Consider the following 12,399-nt stretch of genomic DNA (forward strand, 5'->3'; position numbering starts at 1 on the left):
GTGGGAAAGTCCTCACATTTGATTATTTTCAGCACAGCACTGACTTCGGACATTGTACAGACTTCTGCGTTTTAGCAGATTTGTCCCATCCCTCTTCTGCATAACCTATCATTCTATCTTCTGTCAAGGTCTGTAAGGGCACATTCATGTTATTTATGTCTGCAAATGGAATGAATGTGTTACAGAGAATGTACTTCTGCATGTGTGTATGCATATATACTTACAACGAATTCGCTGAAATCCAAGGGACGGTCCAATTAGAACAAGCCCATCCAACCCTGGCATGCCTGGCTCCATAATTTCATACTCATAGTTCCTCCACCCCACCCGTGCTCAAACTACATGCATACCATCCATTGTCCACTTGTTATCGCAGCCATGACACACCTCCACACATTGCCCTCTCCCAAGCGTTAGGGGCCCTACACGTATGTTGTCCCAACCCATGTATTCTCAGGTTCTCCCATCATTTAGTCCTTGAACATACCTGCCCTTGCTTGTGTAATGGTCGGATGGCATATCATCCTATCAATTTTTGGGTAGTCCCACCAGGGACTACCCTCTGTGTATAAAGTAGACTTAGCAAATCAACAATGTTACTCCCACTGGTAATATCCTGCCTGTGGTGTGAGTAGCAGTGCTTTGCTCACTCCTGCCCAGCTGGATATGACATACGCTGACAGCACTATATAATACTGGGGTTGCTGTTGATTCCCTTCTCATTCCTTTTGTATGCTTTATTGTTACATCGTTCTTTCTTCATATACATATATATATACATATGTGTGTGTGTGTGTGTGTGTGTGTGTGTGTGTGTGTGTGTATGTATATATATATATATATATATATATATATTTGCATTATATATCTGTATATACTTATATACATTTCCTATGCTGGGCACTGCTTAGACCTGCACATGTGCACTCAGACTTGCTTACTGGTACTTATATGTGTTTACTGCTGCTTATTTGTGCTTACACCCACTTACTAGTACCTTATTCATTATGACAGTGCCACTTTGCTTGAATGATATTTAAGTTAAATATCTCATGCAATACTCTTATGTTGGTTTTACGGCAAAATGACATTCATTCCACATGGAAAATTATATGTGCTATTGTTGGGCTCGATCCGTGAATGTCTGTTTGTTAGGCGGATGCTCTAAACACTACACTATTGACACTTACGTTGATTCCGCATGTTTTTCTCTATTTGAATGAATATGATGTGTAAGCTACGCTTTGCTTATACCTTCGATATTGCAGCAATTCGAATGTATAATAGGGACACAGGGAAAGGGAATCTAACTGTGAAAGTTCTAGGGACAAAGCTCAACATTCCACTACGTGCTTGTGTGTTTACTACTTTGAGTTTATTTCACTGTTTGTGGACACTCTTGTATGCTTAGCATACATTCCAGTGTCCACGGACACTGAATTACTGACTTACTATTAGGTGTGGGCTCTACTAGTAGGCATAGTAAGTTTTGCAAGTGTTGGGGCATGTTTACTCCTCCATAGAGCACTTGTACACACCACCTGCACTCGCCCACATTTCCTGTGCACGTCGAGGTTGTGGCGGCACGTCCTCATACATATTCATATGGTGCTGCTGCACCATCTGTAGTGAGGACGCTCGGCGCAAGGCTAAAACCGTCCTTGCGCCAAGCTTTTGAATCCCAGGGATAGTCTCGACTATAAGATATTCGAACTTGTGAAAGTTCAAAATTTAGAAATAGACCCTGATTACATACATGCTATCTGCATATTATATTCTCTAAGAACAATTAAGATATTTTTTTCCTTTTAGCATATTTCTTACATCACAAAACTATTTCTTGAATTAACAAAATGTTTTCTGGAAGAAGCTTCATTTCTTATAAATAGTGTAAGCAATTTTCTCTTCATTATGTGTAGCGGCTCTGTTTTATTATTCCTGTTTAGGTTGAGTTCTGTTTTTCTATTATTTACTTATCTATTGTCATATTGTTATGTATATAAAAATCAATAAAATGCTTTTGAAAAATGTACTATGCATACAGCACAGGTAGTGAGCACACAGCCCCATAAGGAAGATGCACTGGGGTTCGCTCTACATAAGCTACCAGTGTGTTGGTTACTAAGACCTAAGATTTTTATATACCTTTTTGAGAAAGTTCTTAAACATCTTGACTGGAGTCAACAGGGATTGCTGACTTGCTAAACTGTTTAAAGCTTTAATTTGGGGTATTTCTAATGTCTATATACTTTTCCAGAAAGTGAAATAAATATTCTGTATCAACCAGTCCAGTACTGTTATGACATGAGAAGATACTGTTTTAAAGCTTTGCAGTTCTAACCTGCATTTCTCCTTCTCCGTGAGTATTCATCTTCTAGGAAAGGTAGAATACACCTGCCTTCATAAGCTATAGCTATCAATTCATTACATGACTGCAAAAGGAGAATTTGTGAGCTTTAATAGTCCTAAAGGACAAACACTTTGCTTCCTGTGTGGAAATTGACAGTTTGCCAAAGAATATACAGATTAGTCTGAAGCTCTTCTTTAAGTGTACATGCGAGTGTGTGTGTGTGTGTGTTGCTGATTTGCGTGATAATTTTAGGACACAAATTAGGTAGTATACTATTGTCCCTGAGGTGCAATAAACTTGGAGCTGCCCATTTTAGATAGATATATAGGCAACACAATTCTCTGCACATAAGGTTCTAAATGTTGGGGGGAGTGCAAATGTATGTACATATATGTGTTCTGTGAAACCACAACTTTTGCTACTACAGCAGTTTTAAACATTTTATTATCAGGGGAATGTAAATCTGGCTTTTTCAATCTATGAACTGTCTCAACAGCTTGAATTTCAGTGACAGAAAGAATGGTTGTGCCTGAATAGTTAATAATCTCCAAACCCTTACTAACTTTCACCACTGTTTTATGTAACCGGCCATAATACTTCTTCACAATCCCTAACTATCTGACTATCATCTATCCCTGTCCAATACTGTCTCTATCTCCATTTTACCTGTACCTCCTCAGTACTCCTTCATAATCTGTAACCATCTTCATCCTATTATTAATTCACTGTCTCCTACTTAATATCTGTTTACAGTGGATTCCATTTGAAAATAACTAGACTCTTTAAAGCTTGATGCGCAAGCAGTAATGCCTGACAGTGTGTGTGTTATTTTGTAAATAATGCCTGCCAGGGGTGTTCTAAGTGTGTGGGGGGGTGGAGAGCCTCTACAGCCCTGGATGTATGTTATTCACACAATAACACACACCCTGTAGGGCATTGTTTTGCATTTTTTTACATTATTATATATCTAAATTTTTAAATAATTTCCATGTAAAATAGCTCCTCTGCCTACTGTTTCAAATGGGCCCTAGTACATGCTAACAAATCATTGGAGGGTGAAGTCCCTAAATAATGAGTTTCATTTGAGTTTCAGACTTTATCATAGCTCTCAGCTAATCAGGGACAAACCTCAATAGAATCCGGGACAAATCCAGAAGTAATCAGGGGCACTTTTAATATATTAGTACTGTTAACCTGAGACACTGACAGAATAAGATAATGTGAATTAATATACATTTTCTGAAGTAAAAGTCTGTAACTCTACTTACTGTCATTGTTTATTAAGTGTAATTTACCACCTTCTCTCCAAAGATCTGCAGTTTTAGAATGGATTAAGGGAGGCAGAGCTAAAATTTGATTCAAAATCAGGGAAACGTGAGAGTTATGGACTTCATATGTGTCAGAGAATACATGTTAATATAAATTGTGTTATTACAACTTTTAATTTTATAACAATATATACATTTGTCCCTATTTTTAAGCCTTTGTTCCCCAATTATTTTAGGCTTTATCTGGATTGAGAAGTATGCATACCCTCTTATAATTGAGTTGCATCCACTGCTCAATTTCTCACTCTCTCACACACACACACACACACACACACACACACACACACACACACACACACACACACACGCACACACACACACACACACACACACACACACACACACACACACACACACACACACACACACACACACACCTCTGCTTTAATGCATGCAAGCACCCATACACTCATGCACAGGCACACACAAACACACACACACAGACACACACACACACACACACACACACACACACACACACAATCTTTCACTTTCCTATTTTTTTATTATCCATTTGTTTTTATTTTACACTCACTAAACAGTAAAAGTGCTTTTTCATGAGCATATAATAATGGCTCTATTGTTCTCACTCTTACTTTCATGCACTCTTACACTCATACACACACACACACACACACACACACACACACACACACACACACACACACACACACACACACACACACATACACATATATATATATATATATATACACACACACACACACACACACACACACACACACACACACACACACACACACACACACACACACACACTCACACACACACACACACACACACACACATATATATACACACACACACACACACACACACACACACACACACACACACACACACACACACACACACACACACACACACACACACACACACACACACACACACATACACACACACACACACACACACACACGCACACACACACACACACACACACACACACACACACACACACACACACACACACACACACACACACACACACACACACACACACACACACACACACACACACACACACACACAGATAAACGCCCACACACACAGTTTTCTATTTTTTATTCTAATTTTACACTCGCTAAACAGCAACAAAAGAGTCCTTGGCAATTTTTCTTTCGAAGCTAGCCTTGGATGATTTTATGAGGGATCGTAGTTTCTTGCTGATACTGATAAGGGATGTCTCCCTTCTTGAGATTTTACTCTTTTCTGTACTAGTTTCCTCCTCCTATTGTATAGCTTGTTTATGGCAGGAGTCCACCAGACTGGTTTCCTTTTCTTAAAGGAGTGAGTCTTGGTTTTGCTTGGGATAGCATGATCCATGCATTCTTGTAGGTGCCCATGAAGTGCATTTGTAAAGGATTTTGCAGCTTGGACAGCATTATCCTTTAGCATAGCGGCTTTGAAACTTTCCAACTCGGTCTTAAGTAACGTGAAGTTTTTCATGGTGGTTTCTTTGACCGGGGGTGGGGGCAAATGTGTATATCCAGAGTGATTAGTTTATGGTCAGATCTAACCAATGAGGGGTTGTCCTCCGGTGTGGAACACTGGTTGCCCATGTTGGTGATGACCAGGTCCAATATGTGGTCACCTATGGTGGGGGTGTTGACCAGTTGATCCAGGTCATATAAATTCTAGGAAATGTTGGGCAAGGGAGTTAGCACTTGAGTAGTTCTCCCAGTTAATGTTTGGGTAATTGAAATCACCCAATATCAGAGTGTTTGGTAGGACCTTTATGCTTCCCAGTGTTTCCAGAAATGCGGAATGGTGGTCCTGGGACATGGTGAGTTATATGTAGCAAGCTACAATTTGGATTGCAGTTTTGCCCATTGTTAGTTGCACATGGATGATCTCTGAAGCATCATGCTGTGCCATTAACCTGGAAGTGTGGGTATCCTTGATGAATATGGATATGCCCCCGCCTTTTGTATTTCGGTCTGGGTTTTGTGGCCAAAATGTATGGTATGAGTTGTAGCCTGGTAGTGCTGGGGTGCTATATGGACCCTTAAACCAGGTTTCTGTTACTGCACATATATCGATTTTCTCCATACTGAGGAGTGCCTCAAGTGCGTGCATTTTGAGGTTTAGGCTTCTGGCATTGAGTAGCATTACCCTCAGTTTTTTGTTACTTGTGCTATTTACAGTGGTGGGTTTGTCTTTTGAGTTTTGCCTAAAAAAGGCACTATGGTGGTGGCAAGAGCCTTGGCCAGTATTCAAAAGCCTAAGGGTGACAGGTGCAAGCCGTCTTTAGCGAAGCAGCGTGGCTTGTCGAGCATGTCATGCCAGGCTGACAGACACTGGATCCCCTTTGAATGACACCAGAAGCTTAGCCAATTGTTGAAATTGATAATTTTTTCTTCATACCGTGGTATCGTTCTTGGTGAGGGCAGAATGCTATTCAGGGTCAGGGTCATACCGGCCTGGTTTACATGATCAGAGAGCTCCTCCAGGTCTCTTTTTATGTAGTCCAGGGAGGTACGGCTCAGGTCATTCACACCAACATGGACAATGACAGAGTTGTACTTCTACTTGTTCTGAAGTGACCTGAGTGCTTGTGTTATGTGGCGGATCCTGGCAACTGACAGGCAGCCAACAGTAACCTTCTCCTTGTTCAGCCTAGCGAGTGGGACGTCAGTGTGCCTGACTATAGAGTCACCTATTACTAGTGTAATGGGTATGTTATTTTGACTTAAGGGCTGTGATTGCATGGCACATTGGTTTTGTGAAGTATGTGTTTCATGATTTGTGTTGGGGGCTGGTGGTTGCTTGGATGTCTGCTTTGGAGGTCTCTGTTGCTTTTGCAGATTTTTATTTAGGGCCTCCGAGTATGTTTTCATGTATTTATGTATGTTTTTTGCCAGTGCTGATTTCATAGGTCTATGTGAGACTGGTGGTGTCTTCTTGACTGCCTGGTCCAGTCTTGGGTTGAGACAGCTTAGCCTCCAGCTTGAATGTATAACTGCATCTCTCGCATGTATTAGTGTTTGGTGATAGGAGGAGAGGGTTGTCTGTGTACATGAGGCAGTTATAACATTGCCTCAAAATGCCCAGATTCACCAGATGGACCAAGAGTACACAAGAAACTGCCCTTTGGACATGCCTAGATAGGTACAGTGAACTGTTTTACTGACTGGCTGGTAAGGTCGAACAGAGAGCCTTGTCCTTCTCTACAGTATAGGGGGGGGTCTAGTGCTAAAGTTTAGTAGTGTTTGCTATGAGTTTTGAGCAAGTGCCAGGCTGAAAAGTGAATGGTTTGAGTGCTTAAGTTGAAAGTTTGTCTAGTTCCAAGGGAAAAGTTGAAGAGTAGACTTTGTGGAGCTGGGAATAGTTATACCCCAGCTAACCGGTGCTGCCTGGTGTGCAAAACTTTGCAAATGCGGATTTTATAGCAGGGAAATGAAAGAGATAGAAATTAGCCCCAAATGGCCAATAAACTACTAATTTCTGGACTGAAACCACTCCTTCAGGGACAGATAGGCTGCTCAAAGCTCCCCTCTCTCACAGGTGAACAGAGAAACTTCCTTCTATCCAAGTAAGGTATGGGCAAACACAGAAACATGTAACATAGCCTTGAATTCAGCACTAACCAGAAAACTGGACTATACTAGCTTAGAAAGGAGGGTAAACAAGTATATACATATATTTTTTCAGAAAATAAAGCAGATACAATAAAAAAAAACACTTTAAATGCACAGAAATGGCTATCACACTTGAATGTGTAGCCTACAACAATTAAACAGGTAATTTAAATACAAAAAAAAAACTCTGTTAAAGTGCAGGTAGTAAAATAAGTACAATATGTAGCTGAAACAAGCTTTTTAAATCACAGAAACTCTAAAAAAATGGCATTTTAGGCAGAATTAGCTAAAGGCAGCAAGAAAATGCAGAAAATTATACTTAATCACTCCAAAGTCTCTCTTTTGTCTCTCTGCTGCTGTAGAACTCTGCAGGGCACCAAGCAGGAGCTTGCTGAACTGTATACAAGCACAAAAACCTCGCAAATGTGGGTTTTATAGCAGGGAAATGAAAGAGATAGAAATTAGCCCAAAATGGTCAATAAACTACTAATTTTGGGCTGAAACCACTCCTCCAGGGACAGATAGGCTGCTCAAAGCTCCCCTCTCTCACAGGTGAACAGAGAAACTTCCTTCTATCCAAGTGAGGTACGGGCAAACACAGAAACTTGTAACACAGCCCTGAATTCAGCACTAACCTGAAAACGGGACTATACTAGCTTAGAAAGGCGGGAAAACAAGGATATATATATATATATATATATATATATATATATATATATATATATATATATATATTTTTTTTTTTTTTCCCCCAGAAAATAAAGCAGATAACAATAAAAAAAAACACTTTAAATGTACAGAAATGGCTATCACACTTGAATGTGTAGCCTACAACAGTTAAACAGGTAAGTTAAACACAAAAACGACTTTGTTAAAGTTCAGGCAGTAAAATAAGTACAACGTTTAGCTGAAACAAGCTTTCTAAATCACAGAAACTCTAAAAAGAAAATCGGCGTTTTAGGCGGAATTAGCTAAAGGCAGCAAGAGAATGCAGAAAAATGATACTTAATCACTTCAAAATCTCTTTTGTCTCTCTGCTGCTGTAGAACTCTGCAGGGCACCAGACAGGAGCTTGCTGAGCTGTATACAAGCACAAAAACCTCACATATTCCCAAATTATGTTGCTCAGTAGGATAGCCAGATCATGAAGAACTATTGTTTATGCATTTTTTAAAACAAATTTCTTAAAGTGTAAACTGTATATGATGGCCTGCATTATTCAGGTAGTCACCCTGTATACATAAACTGGACTTGTAATACATAATAAGTACAGATCATACTCTCAACAAGCTCAGGGCATTCCCTATGTTTAGTTACAGTGACAGTTCTGTGTGTCATTGCCTTTTTAGGTAGTCTGTCAAAGGAAAGCACAGCCATTAAGTACTTTTTTAATTATTGCTATCTGTGTCTAATTTAAGACTGTAAAATCTTTCTTTGGTGCACTTATGTTTGTTTGCTATAATAGAAAAGAAGTGCGAAAGTAGGGTTTGCGCTTATTAATTATTTCAAGGGAGATGTAACCCTTAAAACAATTCCAGACCCTCTCTGGCTTACAAAGTACAAATATTTTGTTACCTTCAGTAGTGACATTTACATCTTTAACTAGATTGCCATGAAAGTGCAGCTGTTGAAAAATGTTGGAAGAATATGGCTTTCTGTTTGGTTCTCAACTTGGAATAGGAAAAGGGGATGGCAACTGGTGGTGTTAGCTAGGATGAAACTGACCTAGTTACAGCTCTGTTCATTGTGCAATTCAATGGTAGATTCTGACTTTACAGTTACAATGCAAAGTCACTGTATACAATAGGACCACACAACGGCACAGATATATTACAGAAGTTAGTTTCACACAAACAGCATGTCCAAATCTTGGCAAACATATTGACAACTCAGACTGGCAAGAGTTGAACCAGCTGTAAGATGACCAGGCTATGAAAGGCATGTATGCCTGTACACAGTTGTAACTTAAAAATGACATAAAGATGGAAACAGTAATCACTCTTGTTATTGTTGGCTAGGTTCATTTTTAATGTCACGACTAAAAGATATGATGAAAAAGGGACAAAGCTGTAATAAAAATATCTGTAAACTGAAAGCAGGCTAATAACTTTGCCAGTTATAAATACTTTTGGACCAAGCTTTCTAAATAGTCGCCTCAGGGACCCACTGTATTAGCAATGAGAGTACTATATCTACATATATCATTAGATAATATTGGGTAGTCATACCTTCTGTCTATCATCTGGTAACACTTCTTCATCCAGCCCAGGCCTGGCATCTGTCTCCTTGGAGTAGCTCCGTTTAGGTAGACAATCATGTAATCTTCAGCCACCATCAGTTCCAGGGTGCTGATTACATACCTGTACAATGGAAAACATGTTATGTCAATTTGAAAGTTTAAGCAATTCAGTCATTATTACACTCATTTTTGGCATTACAATAAACTGACATTCCACCATTTGTTCTCTACATACACACATGAATAAGGAACATGGAGCTTTGTCACTATAACACATTTGTGTACATTCATAACTTCCTGAAAAGCAGTGTCTTGTGTCCTGCTGTAAACATCATTCTTTATATGGTTGGCCTAGTTCAGCAAGCAGCCATGGTCACTGATTTGTAGTGCATTAAGTCTCCATCACTGATTAAGTAGTCACTGAGGGGGAATAAGTTGTGGCAAAACTTGTAAATGATAACTGATTTAAGGAAGCAGCAATAAATTAGAGGTAACCACCTGCAGTACAATCATATTAGTCAAAGAACAAACCAAACAAACTATTAAGAAAGAATAGTTGTGTAAAATCTTACCATAACCATAGATGTCCTTCTCTTCCATATTGTAGTATTCTTACTGAGGGATTCTCCGCCTCAGGTGATCTGAACATCGGATCCTATACAAAAGTTTAAGCCTGGTTGCTGTTGGTGCATTGGACGTCACTTGCAGGGCCATAAACCAGGTGCCTTAAATGTGATGTCTGCACACACAGACCCCAGAACTAACTGGCCAGTCGAACAGTAGACTAGGTAGAGCCAACTGATATCCCCCAGACAGGTAAAATGCCATAGATTGCTCAGTGTGACCATAGTGTAGGAAGTGCCCCAGGGAGACTCGTAGACAGGTGTAAAGGAATGCTGGGAGTTAGGTGGGAGGGAAGGATTACTGCAACATGGAAGAGAAGGATATCTATGGTTATGGTAAGAATTTACACAACTATTCAGTGTCCTTCTATTCCCATGTTACAGTATTCTTACTGTGGGAGAGTACCACAGCTTAGGAAGAGTGAAGGGTGGAGGTAGAGGTAGCTGATTCCAAAAATCCCTGCAAGATTGCCCTAGCAAAACCTGCTCTGGCTCTGGAGATATGATCCAAATTGTAGTGTTTGGTAAATGTGTGTATAGTGGACCAAGTGGCTGTCTCCAGGATGGAGACTTGTGTCTAGGCCCCTGAAGAAGGCCTTGGAGGATGCTACCACCCTGGAAGAGTGCGCTTTTATCCCCTGAAGTAAATCCTTGCCATGGTAGGAATAGCAGAAGCAAATAGTTTTCCTGATCCAACAGGAGATAGTTTGCTTGGAGACTCCTTTGCCCAGGGCCCTTTGGTGAAAGGATACAAAGAGTTGATTAGATTTTCAAATGTTCTTAGTTTTATCCAGGTAAAACCTTAATTGCCTGTGAACATCCAGGGAGTGGAGAATTCTCTCTCTGTCATTGGTAGGAGAGGGAAAGAAGGTTGTTAGGTGAATGGACCGGTTTAATAAAAGCTCGTTGACCACTTTGGGCATGAAGGAGGGGTTGGTGCGTAGGGTTACCCTATCATTGTGGAAGATAGTGTAGGGGGGCATGCCATGAGGGCATGTAACTCTGATACCCTTCTGGCTGAGGTGAAAGGTACCAGCAGGATTGTTTTCCATGGGCACATTTGTAGTTATGCAGATCTAGCTGGCTCAAATGGGGCCAGTGTGAGTTATTCCAGGATAAAGTTTAGGTCCCAAGGTGGTGGGATATGCTTCCTTGGTGGTCTGATGTGCAAGACCCCTTTCAGGAACAATTTAACATCTAGACTGGAGAGCAAAGGGGGGGTCTAAGGGTAAGCAGGCAGAGATAGCAGAAAGGTGTACTTTCACTGAAGAGTATGAAAGACCTGCCTTGATAAGCTCACATACATATGCTAGGGCCAGAGGTGCATCCACTAGAAAGGGATCTCTGAGTCTTTGGAGACACTATTTGAAGAATCTTTCCCATTTTAGAATGTAGGATCTCCTTGTGCTAGGTTTTCTGGCCTCCCTCAGGACAGAAAGCATGTCCTCAGAGTAGTGGTGTCTGAAGGGTATTAAGTTTATCACCCAGAGAGTTAGAGACAGCATCTCCAGATGAGGGTGAATGAGAGTTCCCGTCTGTTATGTGAGTAGGTCCACCTTGTGGGGTAACTTGTGGTGATTGCCCTTGGCTAGGGATAGTAGAAGGGGGAACCAATGCTGCCTTGGTAATAGGGAGTCACCAGCAACATTTCTGGATTGTCCTTCCTGATTTTCAGGAGGATTTTTTGAATGAGAGGAAAGGGAGGAAATGCATACAGAAATCGTCCCTTCCATGAGATGGTCAAGGCATCCACTCTCCAGGCTAGAGAGGAGTGGTCCTTCATAAAGAATTTCCTCAGTTGTTTGTTCTGGGGGAGGCAAACATGTTTATTTGAGGTGTGCCTCACTGCACTGGTGGACCATGTCTAGAAAAACTTCTCTGTGCAACATCCACTATGAACTACTGAGAGCATCCACTTGGTGGTTGCCTGAGATGGGACATAGACTGCCTGCAGGGATAAGTTGTTTTGTGAGGCTAAGTCCCAAATCTGCATTGCCAGCCTGCAGAGGAGGTAGGACTTGGTTTCCCCTGTTTGTTGATGTACCACATAACTGGGTGTTGTCTGTGTAGATTTGAAGGGGGCCTGGCTGTAGGAGGGGGAGAAAGGCTTTTAGGGCTAAATTAACTGCAGTCATTTCCCTTATGTTGATGTGTTTTTTCAGGAGGGGTGCTTGCCAGTTTTCTTGCACCTTGAGGCCCTTCATGGTAGCCCCCCAGGCCAGGTCAGAGGCATCTGTGTGCATATTTTAAACTGATG

The 12,399-nt window shown here is 40.8% G+C and overlaps 1 protein-coding gene across 6 annotated transcripts in view; it reads right to left on the reverse strand.

Annotated features, from left to right (window-relative positions):
• The window catches only part of PRUNE2 (prune homolog 2 with BCH domain), a 1,332,432-nt gene that overhangs the window by 553,391 nt on the left and 766,642 nt on the right, over window positions 1-12,399 (reverse strand). For all 6 annotated transcript variants that reach the window (XM_044060866.1, XM_044060864.1, XM_044060863.1 and 3 more), the window contains exon 6: window positions 9,509-9,640. In XM_044060866.1, the coding sequence (XP_043916801.1) occupies window positions 9,509-9,640 (132 nt within the window). The remainder of the gene's footprint in view (window positions 1-9,508; window positions 9,641-12,399) is intronic.

This window comes from Protopterus annectens, chromosome 2.part0 (assembly GCF_019279795.1).
Source record: "Protopterus annectens isolate FY-2018-M chromosome 2.part0, PAN1.0, whole genome shotgun sequence".
NCBI lineage: Eukaryota > Metazoa > Chordata > Ceratodontiformes > Protopteridae > Protopterus > Protopterus annectens.